The sequence below is a fragment of the Scyliorhinus canicula genome, chromosome 1 (assembly GCF_902713615.1).
Source record: "Scyliorhinus canicula chromosome 1, sScyCan1.1, whole genome shotgun sequence".
NCBI classification, from domain to species: domain Eukaryota; kingdom Metazoa; phylum Chordata; class Chondrichthyes; order Carcharhiniformes; family Scyliorhinidae; genus Scyliorhinus; species Scyliorhinus canicula.
This window is the reverse complement of record NC_052146.1, coordinates 113,812,010-113,834,532: the sequence shown is the minus strand read 5'-3', so window position 1 is coordinate 113,834,532 and position 22,523 is coordinate 113,812,010. Positions and strand designations below refer to the sequence as shown.

At 49.1% G+C, this 22,523-nt stretch overlaps 1 protein-coding gene across 4 annotated transcripts in view; it reads left to right on the top strand.

Moving 5' to 3' along the window:
* The window catches only part of ubxn11 (UBX domain protein 11), a 155,346-nt gene that overhangs the window by 120,308 nt on the left and 12,515 nt on the right, over positions 1-22,523 (top strand). For 3 of the 4 annotated variants that reach the window (XM_038798217.1, XM_038798207.1, XM_038798228.1), the window contains 2 exons: positions 4,662-4,809; positions 19,323-19,426. The exons of the other annotated variant lie outside the window; for it this stretch is intronic. In XM_038798217.1, coding sequence (XP_038654145.1) covers positions 4,662-4,809; positions 19,323-19,426 — 252 coding nt within the window. The remainder of the gene's footprint in view (positions 1-4,661; positions 4,810-19,322; positions 19,427-22,523) is intronic. 4 annotated transcript variants of the gene reach the window in all.

The following is a 22,523-nucleotide window of genomic DNA, read 5'->3' as shown; positions in this document are numbered from 1 at the left end:
CACTTGATGAACTTTGTTTTTTTTTAATAAACATTTTATGAGGTATTTTTGGTATTGTAACAACAAAATAAACAATACACATGAAACTATAAACATAGTGCAAAAGCCGTCTCCCTTCCTTACAGTTCCCACCTTTATTAACCCCCTACTCTCAGCTAAACTAACCCCCTCCTCTCACTTCTGCTGACGATTAATTTTCCGCAAAGAAATTGACAAACGGTTGCCACCTCCGGGTGAACCCTAACATTGACTCTCTCAAAGCGAACTTGCTTTTCTCCAAACAGAGAAAGCTAACCATGTCCGATAGCCAGGTCTCCGACTTCGGAGGCTTTGAGTCCCTCCAAGCTAATAGTGTCTGTCTCCGGGCTACCAGGGAAGCAAAGGCCAGAACATCTGCCTCTTTCTCCTCCTGGTCTTCCGACACCCCGAAAATTGCCACCTCTGGACTCGTGCCTACCTTGTTTTTAACACCATGGACATGACATCTACAAACACCTGCCACCTGCCAAAATCCCCTAAGCTTTGGACATGCCCAGAACATGTGGACATGGTTAGCTGGTCCTCCCGCACAGTTTGCACACCTGTCTTCCACCCCGGTGAATGACCTTGAATTGTATCAGGCTGAGCCTGGCACATGTTGCGGACGCGTTGACTCTACTCAACTCATCCGCCCATAGACCATCCTCTATCTCTCCTCCCAACTCCTCCTCCCACTTGGGCTTCAGCCCCTCGCTCTGCGTCTCCTCCGACCCCATAAGTTCCTTGTAAATGCCCGGGACGCTCCCTTCTCCTATCCACCCTCTGGAAACTACCCTTTCCTGAATCCCCCTTAGCGGTAGGAGCGGGAAGGTTGACGCCTGTTTACGTAGGAAGTCTCGCACCTGCAGATACCTGAATTTGTTTCCCCTCGCCAACCCAAACTTCTCCTCCAGCGCTCTCATACTCGGAAAGCTCCCCTCTATAAACAAATCCCCCATCCTCTCAATCCCTGCTCTCCGCCATATCCGGAATCCCCCATCCATACTTCCCGGGGCAAACCGGTGATTATTACAGATTGGGGACCAGACCGATGCTCCCTCTGCTCCCACACGTCTCCTCCATTGCCCCTAGACTCTCTTGATGAACTTTGTTGAATGAGCAGAATCACGTTATCCAGTTGATTAGTTTAGTTGGTCTCATAAGCCTCGACCATAAGTTTAAGAGTGCCTGCATTTATTTGTCTTATGGTTAATTCTGACATTTCCAGTTGTGACCATGGAGTAAGTGGTCACATACAGGGGAGCTCCTGCTTAAAATCCCAGAAAAGAGATCTTTTTACCTGATACTGGGTGGAATTTTGATGAAAAGGTGTAGGTGAATGTTAAAGGACCAATTTCCCCCTGGAGTGGTATGTCTTCTGATTACCAGACCCGGCAGAAAACAGTGAGAGATTTGGCTGAAAAGTTGGAAGTGGTTTCTGCTGCTGCAGCAACAGCAAAAACCACTTTAAATATCCAGGCGCGGGAAGGGTTGATGCAAGCTGGAAGGCCCCAAATGGAGGAGCTGATGGCATTGATCAAGGTGGAATTCCATCAACAGAGGAAAGAAATGCATGAAGATCGCTCAAAGGCCATCGAAGAATCTGTGACACCCCTGAAGAGTTCTCTGGAACGGATGGAGAGGTGTTTGGAGGCACAGGGGTCGCAGATTCGGGAGATCGAAGGAGTGATCTCAGACCACAGCGATTGTGTGGTGGCTCTGGAGGCACTGGTGGGGCTCCTAGGGGACCTGTGTAAATGTTGAGGGCAAAGGTGGAGGAGCAGGAGACCGCCCAAAAGCTCAACCTCACCTATAATAAGGAGAAATGCGTTTTCCACACCACCAGGCTAGCCATCCTCGGCTATGTCGTGGAAAACGGAGTCCTAGGACCCGATCCTGACCGTATGCGCCCCCTCTTACAACTCCCTCTCCCTCACTGTCCCAAGGCCCTCAAGAGGTGCCTCGGATTTTTTTCGTACTATTCCCAGTGGGTCCCCCAGTATGCGGACAAAGCCCACCCACTATTCAAGGCCACCCTCTTCCCACTGTCAGCCGAGGCTCGCCAGGCCTTCGACTGTATTAAGGCGGACATCGCTAAGGGCGCCATGAGTGTAATAGATGAGTCGGTCCCGTTCCAGGTGGAGAGTGACGCCTCAGAGGTCACTCTCGCTGCCACTCTGAACCAGGCAGGCAGGCGAGTAGCGTTCTTTTCCCGAGCCCTCTCCTCTTTTGAACTTTGACACTCCTCAGTCGAAAAAGAAGCCCAAGCCATTGTGGAAGCCGTGCGGCACTGGAGGCACTACCTCGCAGGTAGGAGGTTTACCCTGATCACCGACCAAAGATCGGTTGCCTTTATGTTTGACAACTCGCTGCGGGGCAAGATCAAAAATGACAAGATCTTGAGGTGGAGGATCGAACTCTCCACCTACAATTACGATATAGTATATCGTCCTGGGAAGGTCGATGAGCCCCCAGATGCCCTGTCCCGCGGCACATGCGCCAGTGCGCAAGACGACCGTCTTCAGGCGATCCACAATGACCTTTGCCATCCGGGGGTCACCCGGCTCGCCCATTACATCAAAGCCCGCAACCTGCCCTTCTCCACTGAGGAGGTTAAAGCCGTCACCAGGAATTGCTCGATCTGCGCGGAGTGGAAACCACACTTCTATAGACCAGACAAGGCCCACCTGGTAAAGGCATCCCGGCCCTTTGAACGCCTGAGCATCGATTTCAAAGGGCCCCTCCCTTCAACTAATCGCAACATTTATTTCCTCAACGTTATAGATGAATTCTCCCGTTTCCCGTTTGCCATCCCATGTGACCTCCCATACCGTTATCAGAGCCCTGCACAGTGTCTTCACCCTGTTCAGTTTCCTCAACTATGTCCACAGCGACAGGGGTTCGTCCTTCATGAGCGACGAACTGCGTCAGTAACTGTTCAGTAAGGGCATCGCCTTGAGCAGGACTACCAGCTATAACCCCAGGGGGAACGGGCAGGTGGAGAGGGAGAACGCGACGGTCTGGAAGACCGTCCTACTGACCCTACGGTCCAGGAATCTCCCGACCTCCCACTGGCAGGAGGTCCTCCCCGATGCGCTCCATGCTATCAGGTCCCTCCTTTGTACGGCCACAAATCAGACTCCTCATGATCGCCTATTTGCCTTCCCTAGGGGCACTACCACGGGGGCCTCGCTTCCGTCCTGGCTGAGGACACCAGGCCCTGTCCTCCTCCGAAAACACGTTCGGATAGATAAGACCGACCCCCTGGTAGAGACGGTTCCAACTCCTGCACTCAAACTCATGCTACGTGTTTGGTGAACACCCCGATGGCCGACAGGACACCGCTTCCCTCCGGGACCTGGCACCCGCAGGCTCTACTACCATTACCGCCGATGTACCTCCCACACTACACCCCACTTGACTTCTCATGCACTCGCCCCACACCTATTTACTTCCCGTGCTCCCTTCCACCCGACACACCGGTTCGCAGGAACGAAGCTCAGGAAGAACCATCCCAGGAGTCCAACCCCGGACTCACACCGAACATCCTTCCACAGCCATCCAAAACGGTTGCAACACAAGTGCTTCGTCAGTCGCAATGCACGATTCGGGCGCTGGACCGCCTGAACTTGTAGACCCGCCACCCCCGCCGGACTTGATTTTTTAACAGAGGGTGAATGTGGTGAATGTGTAACCACTATAAAGCACACTGTACATTACTGTGTCCCTGTGGGCTCCATCTGTGAGCCGTTGCGCAGCTCTGCCCACCGGGGGAGATGAGGAGCATGTACAGGGCTCGGCCCTTGGCTCCGCCCCCGACAGGAAGTATAAGTGCTGTGGTCCTGCGAGTCCGCCTCCAGTTCAGCACGGTCGTAGGCAGGCTCAGTTGTAAGCTGATTAAAGCCAGTTTACTCCAACTCGTGTCTCTGGTTGAATTGATGGTCGCATCAGGTATCTGCAGACTTTGCGCGAAAGGTTTGGAGAGGGTTCCCTAGGTTGCCAGGATACACCCTGCTGGAGCGACTGCTGCTTTCAGATGTTAAAGGGGATGATTGCACGGCGATGAATTTTGCTGGAGTGGCTGTCGGCATTGTCACCGGGGGGTAGCAGCATGGTTGGGTGACTTGTACGGCTACCTGTGGTTGGAGAAAATAAAGTATGAGTTAAGGGGCTCAGCAGTGGGGGTTTGAGAAATGGTGGGGTTGCTTGTGACCGTGTTTGAGGAGCTGTTCGTCGCAGGGTGGCGGGGTGGGGGAGGGGCGGGGGGGGGGGGGGGGGTGCACGGTGAAAAGGGGGGAAATGTGTACAGACTGTATTGTTGATTGTTGGGAAGTATGTTTCCCGGGGTGTTTATTGGCTGTAACCTGCTTTGATACATGTTTGTAATAAAATACATTTTTTTTTAAATGGCTACTTCTGCAAGGAACCACGGATCAGTCATCAATCCAGGTCATGTTGGAGATTGTGGTTATCGGGGCTACAGGGTGAGCTCCAAAGCAGGATGGGTCACCGTGGTCCTCTAATTGGGGGAAATTTTTGTTGAACAAAATGCAGTAATTTCCCAAAAATCAACAGGAGGCACCACAAGTACATTGAAGCCACATCTAACCTGCAATGGTCTTTGTGGTTTGCGGCCTGACTAGGTAACTGACAAGAGAGACGTGATCTTCCGGGACAGGCGGTTACATGCAGAATTCCCCGGCGTGGGACAAACTATAGGCGGGGGTCGTATCCCCAGAGTCTCGGCAGAGCAAGATTCCAAGCTTGTAAAGGAGACGAGTGAAATTCCAGGTGGGTATAGTGCACAATTGCATCTGGGCGAACTGTAGCAGGGTATTCACTCGGGCTGTTTATAGAAAGGCACCAGACTTTGGCAAGCTGGCTGGCACCTCATGTACTCACTGCATTTCTGGTGGTTTTGCAAGTTTGACATCCGAAACACTGCATACATTTTAAGAATAGTAAAATGGTCAGCAGTCTTACCCCTTTTTCAGAGAGTAGCCTGTGTCACCCACCTTCTCACTGTGTCTCTCAAACACCTCTAGAAACATATCAAATTGGGGTCAATATTCAACTTACGTGGGACGCAAAATAAACAGAAGTGGATTGGCCACCAGATATATATTTGCCCATTAAATACCTGCCAGCCGCAAACCCTGCTCCTTATACAACTCTCTCGTCACACAACCACCTGAGTTTTCTTATCCATTGAAGTTGATGAAAAGGTGAGTTCCGAATTTCACCCAGCCGTCCATCTCCCACTGTTCCCGTCTACTCTAGACACAAAATAGCCTAATTCCCCCCTACCCCCCCTTACTCCTTAACCCAACCCCCCCCCCCCCCCCCCCCCCCCCCCCGCCTTATTGAATCTGCTGACAGTTTAGTTTTCTCCGAAGAAGTCGATAAACGGCTGCCACCTCCGAACAAACTCTAACATTGATCCTCTCAGGGCGAACTTAATCTTCTCAAGTCTAAGAAACCCGGCCATGTCGCTAACCCATACCCCCGATTTCAGGGGCTTTAAGTCCCTCCACGCTAGCAATATCTGTCTCCGGGCTACCAAGGAGGTAAAGGCCAAAGCATCATCCTCCCGCACCCCCTGGACTCCCGGGTCTTCCGACACTCCAAAAATCACCACCTCTGGACTCGGCACCACCCTCGTTTTTAGCACCGTGGACATGACATCCGCAAATCCCTGCCAGAATCCACAAAGCTTCAGTCATGCCCAAAACATGTGGACATGATTTGCGGGCCTCCAGCACACCTCACACACCTGTCCTCCACACCAAAAAACCTGCTCATCCGGGCCACCGTCATATGCACCCGATGAACCACCTTGAATTGTATCAGGCTGAGCCTGGCACATGATGAGGACATGTTGACTCTTCTCAGCGCATTCTCCCACAGACCGGTCTCTATCTCCCCTCCCAGCTCATCTTCCCATTGACGCTTTAGCTCACCTATCTGGGTTTCCTCCCACTCCATAAGTTCTTTATAGATTTCCGAAACCTTCCCCTCCCCACCCCCGTTTTAGAAACTACCTTGTCATGTTTCCCCCTTGGCGGTAGAAGTGGAAAGGTCGAAATCTGCCTTCGCACAAAATCCCTTATCTGCAGATATCGAAACCCATTCTCTCCCGGCAATTCAAACTCCTCCTCCAAATCCTCTAAACAGGGAAAGCTGCCATCAATAAATAGATCCCACAACCTCTCAATCCCTGCTCTTTGCCACCTCCGAATCCCCCCATCCAGTCTCCCTGGGACAAACTGGTGGCTCCCTCCACTCCCATATGCTTCCGCCACTGCCCCCAAACTCTCAGAGCCGCCACTACCACTGGGCTTGTGGAGTATCGGGCTGGCGAGAACGGGACAGGAGCCGTTACCAATGCCCCCAAACCTGTGCCCTTGCATGCGGCTGCCTCTACCCGCTGCCACAACGACCCCTCCCCCACTACCCACTTCCTAATCATGGCTATATTTGCTGCCCAGTAGTCATTCTTAAAGTTCGGCAGTGCACGTCCTCTTTCCCCCCCCCCCCCCAACTCCGCTCCAGCAGCACTTTCTTTACTCGCAGGGTCTTACCTGCCCACACAAACCCAGAGATCACCCTGTTCACCCGTTTAAAACAGGCCTTTGGTATAAAAATAGGAAGGCACTGGAAAACAAACAAAAACCTCGGAAGGACCGTCATTTGTACGGTCTGTGCCTTCCCCGCCAGTGACAACAGGAGCATGTCCCATCTCTGAAAGTCCTCCTTCATTTGTTCAACTAACCGGGTCAAATTTAATTTAACTGCTCCCATCTGTAATGATATGCAGACATGTAACCAATGGGTCATCAGAACAAGACACAACCAATGGGTAATCAGAACACCCAGCGGTGGCATCACCACAAGAGGGCACCACACGACCACTATAAAACGGCAAGATACACAGGTCCTCTCCCCCTTCCACCGGCAGAAACCTAGAGAGCAAGAAGTGTGGAGTAAGCAGCACCGTCACACCATTACATGTGGTCTAGAGTAAGTTCATATAGTTAGTAGAGTGTACTGTGTTACGAGAGTCAGATCAGTAGAGTGTAGAACTCATTTCGGAGCTTTGTTAATTGCTCAATAAATACGTTGCCTCAAGGTCTGCAGTATTCTTCAACAGCGCCTACACCAAGTAGCGGCTTATGTTATTCAAAGTAACATAACAACACCATCCTCGTGCCCACTGAATTCCCAAGTAATGAAAAAGTCCTCCCACCACTTTAAACAACAGCCCCCCCTGTCTCCTCTCTTGCCCCCTCGCCTGGATCACAAAAACCTTGCTCTTACCCATGTTCAATTTGTATCCCGAGAACCGTCCAAATTCCACTAAGATCTGCATAATCTCTCCCATCCCCCTAACGGGTCAGAAATATATAGGAGTAGGTCTTGTGCATATAACGAGACCCTGATTCCATCCCCCCACCCCCCCAGACTAGCCCCTTGCAGTCCTTTGACGTTCTCAGTGCCATCGCCAATGGCTCTAAAGCCAAAGCAAACAACAGTGGGGAAAGAAGACATCCTTGCCTCATCCCCCGCAGCAGTCTAAAGTAGTCCCAACTCACCCGATTCGTTCGTACACTCGCCACCGGTGCCTGATACAGCAACCGAACCCAGTCAATAAAGCCCTGCCCAAACCCAAACCATCCTAGGACCTCCCACAAATAATTCCATTCCACCCTGTCGAAGGCCTTCTCTGCGTCCATAGCGACCACTACCTCTGCCTCCCCCCGCGCGGAGGGCATCATGATCACATTCAGGAGCCTTCTAATGTTGGCCGTTAGCTGCCTACCTTTAAAAAGCCCCGTCTGGTCTTCCCCTACCACCTCCAGAATGCAGTCTTCTATCCTTTAGGCCAAAATTTTGGCCAACAATTTGGCATCGACATTCAGTAGGGAAATTGGTCTGTATGACCCACATTGCTCTGGGTCCTTCTCCCGTTTCAGGATCAATGAGATCGAGGCCTGTGACATTGTTGGGGGAAGAACAGCCCGCTCTTTTGCCTCATTAAATGCCCTCACCAGCATCGGACTCAGCATCCCAGAAAACTTTTTGTAAACTTCCACAGGGTAGCCATCCAGTCCTGGGGCCTTGCCCGACTGTGTGGCCTCCAATCCCTCTACTACTTCGGCAATCCTGAGCGGGGCTCCCAACCCTTCCACTAACCCTTCCTCCACCTTTGGAAGCTCCAACCCTTCCAAAAACTGCCTCATGCCCACCACCCCAGTTGGGGGCTCCGACTCATACAGCCGACTATAAAACTCCTTGAACACTTCATTCACCCCCGCTGGGTCCAAGACTGTGTTCCCCCCTCTGTCCTTCACTCTTCCTATCTCCCTTAGTGAGTATTGTGATTGGTAAGTAAAATCATTATTCCTTTCACTTATAAATTATTTGATACTATATTTGTAATCAGTTAAGGTAAAGGGTAAAAATGGCAGGAGATCCCAGACCCGTGTTGTGCTCCTCGTGCGCAATGTGGGAGTTCAGGGACGCGGCCGATGCCCCTGATTTCTTCATGTGCGGGAAGTGTGTCCAGCTGCAGCTCCTGTTAGACCGCATGATGGCTCTGGAGCTGCGGATGGACTCACTTTGGAGCATCCGCGATGCTGAGGAGGTCGTGGATAGCACGTTCAGTGAGTTGGTCACACCGCAGATTAGGATTGGTGACGGAGACAGGGAATGGGTGACCAAAAGGTAGAGAAAGAGCAGGAAGGCAGTGCAGGTGTCCCCTGCGGTCATTTCCCTCCAAAACAGGTATATCGTTTTGGATACTGTTGGGGGAGATGACTCACCAGGGGAAGGCAGTAGTAGCCAGGCTCATGGCACCGTGGCTAGCTCTGCTGCACAGAAGGGTGGGAAAAAGACTGGCAGGGCTATAGTCATAGGGGATTAAATTGTAAGGGGAGTAGATAGGCGGTTCTGTGGTCGAAAACGAGACTTCCGAATGGTATGTTGCCTCCCGGGTGCTCGGGTCAGGATTGTCTCCAATCGGCTGCAGGTCATACTGAAGGGGGAGGGTGAACAGCCAGTTGTCGTGGTGCATATAGGCACCAACGATATAGGTTAAAAAAAAGGGATGAGGTCCTACAATCAGAATTTAGGGAGTTAGGAGATAAGTTAAAAAGTAGGACCTCAAAGGTAGTAATCTCAGGATTGCTACCAGTGCCACGGGACAGTCAGAGTAGAAATTCAAGAATAGTCAGAATGAATACGTGGCTTGAGAGATGGTGCAGGAGGCAGGGGTTCAGATTTTTGGGACATTGGAACCGGTTCTGGGGGTGGTGGGACCATTACAAACCGGATGGTCTACACCTGGGCAGGACTGGAACCAATGTCCTAGGGGGTGCTTTTGCTAACACTGTTGGGGAGGTTTTAAACTAATGTGGCAGGGGGATGGGAACCAGATTAGGAAGTTAGAGGTCAGTAAAGAAGCAGCAACTAAAGCCAGTAGGGTACGAGACAATAATCTAAATGTGACTAAAGGGAAGAGTAGACAGGGAAGAGATGATGAACGCAAAGGTGGTCTGAGGTGCATTTGTTTTAATGCGTGAAGTGTAGCAGGTAAGGCAGAGGAGTTTAGGGCTTGGATCAGTACCTGGGAATATGATGCTATTGGTATTACTGAGACTTGGTTGAGGGAAGGGCAGGACTGGCAACTGAATATCCCAGGGTATAGATGCTTCAGGAGGGATAGAGAGGGAGGTAGAAGGGGTGGAGGAGTTGCATTACTAGTCAGAGATATTACAGCTGTGATTAAGGAGGGCATGATGGAGGATTCGAGCACTGAGGCAATATGGGTGGAGCTGAGAAATAGGAAGGGTGCAGTAACATTGTTGGGACTTTACTACAGGCCTCCCAAAAGCGAGCATGAAGTAGAGGTACAAATATGCAGATAGATTATAGAAAAATGTAGGAGCAATAGGGTGGTTGTGATGGGAGATTTTAACTTCTCCAACATTGAATGGGATTCGTGTAGTGTTGGAGGCGTAGATGGAGCAGAGTTTGTAAGGAGCATCCAGGAGAGTTTTTTAGAGCAGTATGTAAATAGTCGAACTCGGGAAGGGGCCATACTGGACCTGGTATTGGGGAATGATCCCGGCCAGGTGGTTGATGTTTCAGTCGGTGAATACTTTGGGAATAGCGATCACAATTCCGTAAGTTTTAGAATACTCATGGACAAGGACAAGAGTGGTCCGAAAGGAAGAGTACTAAATTGGGGAAAGGCAGAGTATAACAAAATTCGGCAGGAGCTAGGGAATGTGGATTGGGAGCAGCTGTTTAAGGGTAAATCCACATTCGAAATGTGGAAGTCTTTTAAGGAAAGGTTGATTAGAGTGCAGAACAGACATGTTCGTGTGAAAATGAAAGATAGAAATGGCAAGATTAGGGAACCATGGATGACAGGTGAAATTGTGAGACTAGCTAAGATGAAAAAGGAAGCATACATAGGATCGAGGCAACTCAAAACTGATGAAGCTTTGGAGGAATTTCGGGAAAGTAGGACGAATCTCAAACGCGCAATAAAGAGGGCTAAAAGGGGTCATGAAATATCTTTGGCTAACAGGGTTAAGGAAAATCCCAAAGCATTTTATTCGTATGTAAGGAGCAAGAGGGTAACTAGAGAAAGGATTGGCCCACTTAAAGACAAAAGAGGGAATTTATGCGTGGACTCAGAGGAAATGGGTGAGATTCTTAATGAGTACTTTGCATCGGTATTCACAAAGGAAAGGGACAAGACGGATGTTGATCCGTGATGGATGGATGTTTAAACACTCTCGGTCAAGTTGTGATACGGAAATGGGAAGTTTTGGGTATTCTAAAAGACATTAAGGTGGACAAGTCCCCAGGACCGGATGGGATCTATCCCAGGTTGCTGAGGGAAGCGAGGGTCGAAATAGCTGGGGCCTTAACAGATATCTTTGCAGCATCCTTGAGCACGGGTGAGGTCCCGGAGGACTGGAGAATTGCTAATGTTGTCCCTTTGTTTAAGAAGTGTAGCAGGGAAAATCCAGTGAATTACAGACCTGTGAGTTTGACGTCAGTGGTAGGGAAACTGTTGGAGAAGATACTGAGGGATAGGATCTATTCACATCTAGAAGAAAATAGACTTAACAGTGATAGGCAGCATGGTTTTGTGCAGGGAAGGTCATGTCTTACAAACCTAATAGAATTCTTTGAGGAAGTGACAAAGTTAATTGATGAGGGAAGGGCTGTAGATGTCATATAGATGGACTTTAGTAAGGCGTTTGATAAGGTTTCCCATGGCAGGTTGAAGGCAAAAGTGAAGTCGTATGGGGTTCAGGGTGTACTAGCTAGATGGATAAAGAACTGGCTGGGCAACAGGAGACAGAGAGTAGTGGTGGAAGGGAGTGTCTCAAAATGGAGAAGGGTGACTAGTGGTGTTCCACAGGGATCCGTGCTCGGACCACTGTTGTTTGTGATCTACATAAATGACCTGGAGGAAGGTATAGGTGGTCTGATTAGCAAGTTTGCAGATGATACTAAGATTGGTGGAGTTGCAGATAGCGAGGAGGACTGTCAGAGAATACAACAAAATATAGATAGATTGGAGAGTTGGGCAGAGAAATGGCAGATGAGGTTCAATCCAGGCAAATGCGAGGTGATGCATTTTGGAAGATCAAATTCAAGAGCGGACTATATGGTCAATGGAAGGGTCCTGGGGAAAATTGATGTACAGAGAGATCTGGGAGTTCAGGTCCATTGTACCCTGAAGGTGGCAACGCAGGTTGATAGAGTGGTCAAGAAGGCATACAGCATGCTTGCCTTCATCGGACGGGGTATTGAGTACAAGAGTAGGCAGGTCATGTTACAGTTGTATAGGTCTTTGGTTAGGCCACAGTTGAGATACTGCGTGCAGTTCTGGTCGCCACATTACCAGAAGGATGTGGATGCTTTGGAGAGGGTGCAGAAGAGGTTCACCAGGATGTTGTCTGGTATGGAGGGTGCTAGCTATGAAGAAAGGTTGAGTAGATTAGGATTGTTTTCGTTGGAAAGACGGAGGTTAAGGGGGGACCTGATTGAGGTATACAAAATTATGAGAGGTATGGACAGGGTGAATAGCAACAAGCTTTTTCCAAGAGTGGGGGTGTCAGTTACAAGGGGTCACGATTTCAAGGTGAGAGGGGGAAAGTTTTTCACGCAGAGGGTGGTGGGTGCCTGGAACGCTTTACCAGCGGAGGTGGTAGAGGCGGGCACGATAGCGTCATTTAAGAGGCATCTAGACAAGTATATGAACGGGCGGCAACAGAGGGAAGTAGACCTTGGAAAATAGGAGACAGGTTTAGATAAAGGATCTGGATCGGCGCAGGCTGGGAGGGCCGAAGGGCCTGTTCCTGTGCTGTAATTTTCTTTGTTCTTTGTTCTTTGTTACTTGGATTCCTACTTGGATTCGACTCTCCTGTTAATCCTGCTATAGCTACTCAGACTGACGAACCAGTCTGATACAATCCACATGGTGGGTGTGATGTGTTTCAAATCAACCCTGTGTACTCACTGAGTGTCTCCAGTGGAAAGAAGAAGATCATGTGTGCTGTGTCCTTTTATATGGGTTGGTGTAATGCCCTCCTGTGGTAGTATCACCTCTGTGTGTATTGTGACTGCCCATTGGTCGTGCCCTATCTTACTGACCTATTGGTTGACTGTCTGTGTGTCATGTCTCTGGTGCTCCCTCTAGTGTCTAGCTCAGGGGTGGGCAAACTACGGCCCGCGGGCCGCATGTGGCCCGCCAAAGGTATTTCTGCGGCCCACCAAGTCATTAAAAAAAAAAAAAAAAATTTTTTTTTTAAACATTTTTTTATTTAAAAAAAAATAAAAAATTTTTTAAAGGTTAATGGGTGGGGGGGCTGTTGGGTTACTTACTGGTATAGGGTGGATACGTTGACTTGAGTAGGGTGATCATTGCTTGGCACAACGTCGAGGGCCGAAGGGCCTGTTCTGTGCTGTACTGTTCTATGTTCTATATGAGGCGCCCACAATCATAACCGGGTGAAGTAATTATTTTACTTAATATACTATGCGGCCCTTTGTGAATTGTGAATTTCTGAATGCGGCCCTTGCACGGAAAAGTTTGCCCACCCCTGGTCTAGCTAGTCCACGTGTATTTACATTAACCCCTTGTGTATTAACAGTGATGCATATCACCACACCTACATGCAGAAGAAGGCCATTTACCCCACCGGGTTTGCACTGACCCTCCAAAGAGCACTCTATCTGGGCCTACTCTCCCACCCTATCTCACTAACCCCACACAACAAACATGGACGATCCAGCTAACCTGCACATCGTTGGACACTAAGGGGCAATTTAGCATGGCCAATCCACCTAACCAGCACATCTTTGGATTGTGGGAGGAAACCGGAGCACCAGGTGGAATCCCATGCAGACGCAGGGAGAACGTGCACCCAAGGCCAGAATCGAACCCGGGTCCCTGGCGCTGGGAGGCAACACTGTTACCGTGCCGGTATTACACCTGCTCCTGTTCCTATTTATTATGTTCTTACTAGGAATATCCTTACACCCTTTTCTGAATTTGTCACTCTCCAATCCCCTGGCACCTCCCCCATATCCAGAGAAGATTGAAAGATTAAGGTAAGCCCTTCTACTATCTCCTCTCTGAACATTATGGCCTTGTTCAGTTTGATAGCACTGTCTGGGGAAAAAAAACAAAAAGTATTGCAGTTTAGCAAGTTTTAACACAAATCAGTTGGGTTTTTTTTCTCTTGAGCTGTTCTCAGTCTCTTGAGGCATGCTGGTAATTTTGGTCAGGACAATTTGAGCTAAAAACTGTACCATCATACAGTCAACCCTTAAGTCGCATCTAAATACTGTGTCACTGGCATTTACGTTGGCTCGTCCCATGTTTTCTCTAACAACCTGACTACTTTTTTTTTGCTGTCTCCTTCTAGGCTATAATGGTGCATTGGGACTGACCAACACTTTTTATTAACTCTATAAATAGTTCTGGCAGAGGTTTTGTTTTATAAATTTAGAGTGCCCAATTCTTTTTTTTCTAATTAAGGGGCAATTTAGCATGGCCAATCCACCTACCTGCACATCTTTGGGTTGTAGGGGTGAGACCCACGTAGTCACGGGGCTGGGTTCGAACCCAGATCCTCAATGCGTGAGCTAGCAGTGCTAACCACTGCACCACTGTGCCATCCCCTGGCAGAGGCTGTATATCATACTCAAATCTGGTAATATATTGATGTAACTGCTCCTATAGCTCATAATCTAATGTCTATTTGATTATGCAATTTAACAATATTCTAAGATTCATTTTCTGATTATGCTGATTATGTTATCATATTACAGTAGAAGTCTTACAGTAAGAGGTCTTACAACACCAGGTTAAAGTTCAACAGGTTTGTTTCGAATCATTAGTGCTTCAAAACAAACCTGTTGGACTTTTACTTGGTGTTGTAAGACTTCTTACTGTGCTCACCCCAATCCAAAGCCGGCATCTCCACATCATGGTTATCGTATTCAGCAGTGAGTGGATATACTGGAGGGTTTCTGATCAATATTGACTTGGATTAGCACTTGGATTACATCACTCAATAATATTCAAATTATTAGCACATAATTCCAGCACTAAATCATACATGTGATGCACGATCAATCACTACTGAAGCGAGAATGTAGTCCAATTGAAGGCTTTAATGAACAAGTAGTTACCCCAGCAGCTCCGGTACAGAATAACTGCTGTGGGTGAAACACAGACTCTTATGCTCCGTCTGCTGGGCGGAACCAGCAGGCAGGTTCTACCACTCATACTACAGTATAAGGTACATCCCACCTAGTTACCGCGATACTCCTAATATAGCCTACCACAGCATGATCTTTTAAGACTCTCCAACTCTCTCTTCACCTGTGAACAGTTTGTGGATATTTCATAGTTGTAGAAGTAAGTTTTAGTCATAATAAATCCACATTAGCATCATTAACTTAAAATATAATTACATTTTCATATTCCAATTCTGGATTCAGAATCTTATCATTAAAGCAAATGGGGGCAGCATGGGGGTGCAGTGGGTTAGCACTGCTGCCTCACGGCGCCGAGGTCCCAGGTTCGATCCCGGCTCTGGGACACTGTCTGTGCGGAGTTTACACATTCTCCCCGTGTCTGCGTGGGTTTCACCCCCACAACCCAAAGATGTGCAGGGTAGGTGGATTGGCCACGCTAAATTACCCCTTAATTGGAAAAAATTAATGGGGTACTCGAAATTTACTTTTTAAAAATGAAAACAAATGGACTAAATAATCACGTTCACACTTGCATATTTTCATTTTTAACTATTGCTGTGGACCTTTTTAACTTGCTTCTTTTCCTCTTATGGATAACGATTTTCTTTTAGAACATTTGAATGCTGTAATTCCACATCCTCTTGCAAAATATCTTCTTCCTCTCCTGCCTGTAACTTTAACCTTCATTATTCACAACAGGAATTTTCAAAACCACTAACGATCGTGTTGCTGTCACATCCTCCATTAAGAATGAATAATTCAGTTGTGCCCTTGCCATGTGGTCCTCCCACTGTCTGTGATACCAGAAAGTTGAATGTACTGCTGTGGGGGTTACAAGTACCTGAGGAGCTGCAGAGGCCTCAAACTGCTCCTCCTCTATACCAACTCAAACTTTGGGCATCTAGGATAAACGGGTAGGGAAGGGAAGTCCCAAAGACCACGTTTCAACTTTTGGAGCTAGGGAAAGAGGGTCTCCACCAATTACCATGAGCTTCATCAATTTCTTCCTCCACTGGGAATGCTACTGGGTACTTGCTTCCCTTTCATCTCCTTCACAGGTCGCAGGGTGGTGAGAGTCCCTTTGATGACTGTTAAGAACCCCGCTGATGTTACCTGAGAAAGTGCCTCAAAATCCCAAGGGAAAACTTGAAACAGTGGTTTTTAGTGGTGTATCTTCATTTGGAATGACGTAAGCAAGAATGTACCACCCAGTGAGGAACCAGTCCAGTCATTGTGTAAACAACTAATACAGAATATTTATTAAAGTAAAAGAAAAGAAAAAAAAACACGCAGAAGACTAATATACACTCTGACACTTGAGTATATTAATAGCTAGACACACTGTTTTATCTGAAGTTACCTCTTGTTCCCAAAATATACCCACGTTCCCTGAATTCACTGAGACAGGCCTTTTTGCAAGCAGCTTTCAATTTTAGTAATTCTATAGGTCAAATCCAGCTAATAGTTATCACATAATACCACTAAGGTAAACATGTCTGGAAAAAGTATCTTCCTGGTTCAACAAAGGCACAAAACTGTGTTTTTTAAAGGTGAATATCTGCAATCTGCCCTGACTCTAAGTGTTAAATGGAACATGCCTCCGTGGCTCAGATGATAGATGTAACTGGCCTGTCTGACTGTAGGATGGAGAACTAGCCTGCTTCCCCAATGAGGGTGTGAGCAGTTATACTGTTCAGTCCCTTTGATATTCCACCCTGTGGATTCGGCTGTCTATATCCATCAAGTTCCTTGCCTTTAGAAGTTAGCATTTGTATAGCCCCACTTATCTCTGGTAAACAAAGGGTGGGATTTTTCCTCAGTCGATGCCAGAATCTCAAAATGCGATTGGGCAGAGAATCAGTTCTGACGCTGAAATTGTGGCAGCGCCGATTTCACGCCAAATGGCAATTCTCCCTCACCTTGACAACAGATTCAATACATTGCAGAGCGCACGTACAATAAAAACTGTTTCCATGGCAGCACAGTGGCGCAGTGGGTTAGCACTACGGCCTCACGGCGCTGAGGTCCCAGGTTCGATCCTGGCTCTGGGTCACTGTCTGTGTGGAGTTTGCATTCTCCCCGTGTCTGCGTGGGTTTCGCCCCCCACAACCCAAAGATGTGCAGGGTAGGTGGATTGGCCACGCTAAATTGCCCCTAAATTGGGAAAAATTAATTGAGTACTCTAAATTTATTTATTTTTATACTGTTTCCATATCATTAGTGTATTCTCCAGGGCCTCTGTGATTCTCCACGTCCAATGGGCCAAATTCCCGACTGCAAGGTTCACTTGTACTTTTAAAAATAATGAAACTGCGTCATGAGGGAGAGAGAGGGGCAACAGAAAGTGTCCAACATTGGCACAGTTTGCTGACGGTTGTGGCACTGGCTGGAGGACTTCTGCCAGGGCTGGGGTGAGTAGCAGAAGGTAGCCCGGAGGTGGGCTGTGGGATTGGGGTGGATGGGCATGGAACACCATTGCCGCAGCCTGCAAGGCAGCCTTGCAGCTGTGCCTGCCGCTGACTGCCCATTGTGAATTTAGGGCCACTTTCTCTAATGTTTCCACTCAGGAAAGTGGGGGGGGAGGAGGAGGCAGTGGGGGGGGGGGGGGGGGGGGGGGGGGGGTGTTGTTCCTTGTGTCTTAATAAAGCTCGTAGTCTCAAATGTGGAGAAGATGCTTTATTGTGAGTTTGTTCTCTCTTCAGAGTTGTTACCTACGGCTACCTTCAGTGCTCCTAGCTGGCGTGTGTGAGGCAGTGGGGGGGGAGGAGGCAGTGGGGGGGAGGCAGTGGGGAGGAGGCAGGGGGGGGGGGTGTGTGGGAGGCAGTGGGGGGGGGGGGAGGAGGCAGTGGGGGGGAGGCAGTGGGGAGGAGGCAGTGGGGGGGTGGGAGGAGGCAGTGGGGGGTGTGGGAGGCAGTGGGGGGGGAGGAGGCAGTGGGGGGGGTGTGGGGAGGCAGTGGGGGGGGTGTGGGGGAGGCAGTGGGGGGAGGAGGAGGCAATGGGGGGGTGGGGGAGGCAGTGGGGGTTGTGTGGGAGGAGGCAGTGGGGGTGTGTGGGAGGAGGCAGTGGGGGAGGAGGCGGTGGGGGGGGGGGGGGGGAGGCAGTGGTGGAAGCAGTGGGGGGGAAGAGGCAGAGGGGGGTGGTGGGAGGAGGATGTGGGAGGGGTGTGGGGAGGCAGTGGGGGGGAGGAGGCAATGGGGGGTGGGGGGGGTGGGAGGAGGCAATGGGGGGGTGGGGGGGGAGAGTAGGCAGTGGGGGGCAGGAGGCAGTGGGGGGGGTGGGGGAGGCAGTGGGGAGGAGGAGGCAGTGGGGAGGGGGAGGGGGGGCACCGCGAGTCACCCGAGGGATGATGAGCTTCTGGTTTTTGGGCTGAGGATGAATCATGAGTCTTGTTGGGGAGGGGACAGGAAGCAGCCACAGGTCTGATAGAAACTTCATCAATTTCAATTTCCTCTAACTGTCAACTGCATGAAATGAATGAAAAATAATGAAACTAGCAGGAAGGCAAAGCGACATGAAAGAAAGATACAAATGTGGCATTTCAGGCAGGTACACGTCTGTTGGAGGAGTTGAGTTCCAAGAATTTAACAAAGAGACTGTAATGTAAGCATAGCAGGTGTTTAAACAAAGCACAGTGCACTTTCAGCTGCCATTGCTAAACTAGGATGATCAGGCCTCCCCAAGTGTTCGATGGTGGAGTCAGGGTGGATGGGAGAAGAGAACAAGTTGAAGGTGGTGACTGTTGGTTGAGGATGAGACTCTGTTACACGCAGGGTAGGGGTTGTGTATATGTAGGACAGGGTGTGGGCTGTGTACATACAGGATGAGAGTGTGGGCTGTGTATATGTAAAACAAGGGTGTGGGTTATATGTATGCAGGACGAGGGTGTGGGCTGTGCACATGCAGGATGAGGATGTGGGTCATATACATGAGGGTGTGGGCTGTGTATATGCAAGATGAGGGTGTGGGCTGTGCACATGTAGGATGAGGATGTGGGCCGCATACATGTACGATTAGGGTGTGGGCTCTGTATATGCAGGATGAGGGTGTGGGCTCTGTCTATTCAGGATGAAGGTGTGGGCTCTGTATATGCAGGACAAAGGTATGGGCTGTGTACATGTAGGATGAGGGTTTGGGCTGTGTACATGTAGGATGAGGGTTTGGGCTGTGTACATGTAGGATGAGGGTTTGGGCTGTGTACATGCAGGATGAGTGTGTGGGCCGTATACATGCAGGATGAGGGCTCTGTATATGTAGGTGAAGGAGGCAGTATCTAAGAGACTGCAGTTTACCTGGACTAACCTGGTTTCAACCTCGGCTCACACGTTGAGCCAGGGCTGTGTATCAACCACCAGATCACAACTTTTAGCTGATAATTTCCAACGGGAATGTTTGAAATAAATGAATGAATTTGATGAAAGGCTGCAAAATGGGGTGAGTGTGGGGGAGGGGGAGGAACAGAATGAAGAAACTCGGATGGAACAATTAAAAGCTGCCTCTCTCTTACTTTGAAGGCCCAAAACTATCAGTGGAACAGTTTCTGAACAAACTACCTAAAACTGTCATCCGGGCTGGAAAGGTGATCAATATCAGGGGAGACATCAAAGACATTCTGCAGGTAACTGTGTGAGATGGGTTGGGGGTGGGGGAATCCATTTCAGCCGCCATATGCAAATTTGTATCAGAATTGAGTCAGCTAAACGTTCTTTTTTTAAATTTAGAGTACCCAATTATTTCTTTTTTCCAATTACGGGGCAATTTAGTGTGGCCAATCCACCTAACCTGCACATCTTTGGGTTGTGGGGGTGAAACCCACACAGACACGGGGAGAATGTGCAAACTCCACACAGTGGACAATGACCCAGAGCCGGATCGAACCCGGGTCCTCACCACTGTGTCGTCCCCGAGTCAGCCAAACTTGTTGACTTTTGCTGTCTTGATCCACATGTGAAGAGTGGTCACTTGGTTTAGAAGTTATAAGGCCTGTCACAACCACAGATGACCCAAAGCAGTTGCGGTCCAATGCAATGCTGCCACCTGCACACAGTAGTCAATTTACAGCCAACAAGCTGCAAAGCAATGAGGTAAATGGCAGCTGATTTGTTTTTGGTGAGACTGGCTGAGGGAGTACTATGGCCCAAGACACCACGGAAAAGTTCACTCCTCTCCTTTGAGTTGTGGGATCTTTAGTATTCACCCACCTAATCCAATAGATGGGATTTAGGTTTGATATCTCATCCAGCAAATGGAATTCCTCACCCTTCCCCTCCCAGCAAATACCACAGAGAAAATGTTGTTACTGTGTTAAGTTTATCGAAACTAATCGACACATGTTGACCAAGTAAAGATGGCAGATTTCCTTCCCTAAAGGACATTAGTGAACAGATGGGTTTTTAACGACAATAAACAATGGGCATCATTAGACTTTTAACTCCAGATTTATTGAATTCAAATCTTGTCATCTGCCGTGTTGGGATTCGAACCCAGGTCCCCAGAGCTTTTACCCTGGGTCTCTGGATTACTTATTCCAGTGACAATACCACTACGCTCCCTATTAAAGCTGCTGGGGTTTTAACATTAATGGATGACCAAACAGGATTTTTAAAAATCCTGAATTCAGTGTCCATAGCAACTCACTGTCCCGACAACGGGGCGCTGGAGAGCAGTTTCTGAATATTTCTGGGTTTCTCTGTGCTAATCTGAGGTATCCTTGATCTTCGAGAGTCAGACATGGCTCACTCAATTGATAACACTTTTGTTTCTGATTCAGAAAGTTTTCAGATCATAGTCCCGCTCCAGGAGCTTGAGCACAAAATTCAGGCTGATGTGCCCAATGCAGAACTGAGGGAGTGCTGGGTGTCATCTTTCAGATGAGAAGTTACGGAATGGCCTTGTCTGCTCTCTCAAGTGGCTATAATTGGCTACTGCATATAAACCACCTGAACCGTTCAGTTAGATTTTCAGTCTGTAGTGCACTTGCGGATATCTGTTGCTCTACACATAAACCACCCGAGCCCTTTATTTTTTTCCTAAAAACATTTTATTAAGGCATTTATAATTTTATAATAACAGTAAACAGTACAAATACAAATAGAAACATAGTGCAAAGACCGCCTCCCTCCCTCACAAGTTCCACCTCCTCTAAACAATAATCTAACTCCCCCCCCACCTCTGCTGACATTTAATTTTCCCCAAAGAAGTCGACAAGCGGCTGCCACCTCCGGACAAACGCTAGCATTGACCCTCTTAGGGCGAACATTATTTTATCAAGTCTGAGAAACCCAGCCATGCCACGAAGCCAGATCTCTGATTCCGGGGGCTCCGAGTCCCTGCACACTAACAATATCCGTCTCCAGGCTACCAAGGAGGCAAAGGCCAAGACATCAACCTCTCTCACCCCCTGGACTCCCGGATCTTCCGACACTCGCCACCTCTGGACTCGGCACCACTCTTATTTTTAACACCGTGGACCTAACCCCTGTACAACCCTGCCAAAATTCCCTAAGCTTCAGACATGCCCAGAACATATGGACATGATTTGCTGGCCCTCCCGCACATCTCACACACCTGACCTCTATCCCAGAAAACTTGCTCATCCAGGCCACCATCATATGCGCCCGGTGAACGACCTTGAATTGTATTAGGCTGAGCCTGGCACATGATGAGGACGTGTTGACTCTGCTTAAGCATCCGCCCAAAGACCTGCCTCTATCTCCCCCCCCCCCCCCCCCACCAGCTCATTTTCCCATTTACGCTTTAGGTCCTCCGTCTGCATTTCCTCCGACTTCATAAGTTCTTTATAAATATCCAAAAACTTTCCCTCTCCCAGCCTCATTCTGGAAACTACCCTGTCCGCTCCTACATCGCTCCTACATCGACCAACAACCCCCCCCCCCCCCCCCCCCCCCCCCCCCCACTACCCATTTACTAATCATGGCTATGTTTGCTGCCCAGTAATAGTTGCTAAAGTTCGGCAGCGCCAACCCATCCTCCCCTTGGTCATGCTCCAGCAACACTTTCATCACTCGCAGGGTTTTACCCGCCCACACAAAACCCAAAATGACCCTGTTTACTCGTTTAAACAAGGCCCTTGGGATAAAGATGGGGAGGCACTGAAAAATAAACGGCAGCTCTCCTAATCTCCGCTCCTGCCCCCTTACCTGGATCGTAAACATCTTGCTTTTCCCTATATTCAATTTGTACCCCGAAAACCGACCAAATTCCCCTAAAATCCTCATAATCTCTCCCATCCCCCCAAACGGGTCGGAAATGTACAGGAGCAGGTGGTTGGCATATAGTGAGACCCTGTGTACTACTACCCCCCCCCCCCCCCCCCCCCCCCCCCCCCCCCAGTCCCTTGAAGCTCTCAGCGCCATCGCCAGTGGCTCTAAGGCCAAAGCGAACAGCAGTGGGAGAGGGGGCATTCGCTACCGGTGCCTGGTACAACAACCGGACCCAATCAATGAAGCCCTGCCCAAACCCGAACCACATCAACACCTCCCACAAATAATTCCATTCCACCCGGCCGAAGGCCTTTTCTGCATCCACCGCGACCACTACCTCCACCTCCCTCCCCTCTGGGGCATCATGATCACGTTTAAGAGCCTTCTAACGTTGGCTGTTAGCTGTCTGCCCTTAACAAACCCCGTCTGGTCCTCCCCTATCAGCTCTGGGCCTCTATCCTTGAGGCCAAGAATTTAGCCAACCGTTTGGCA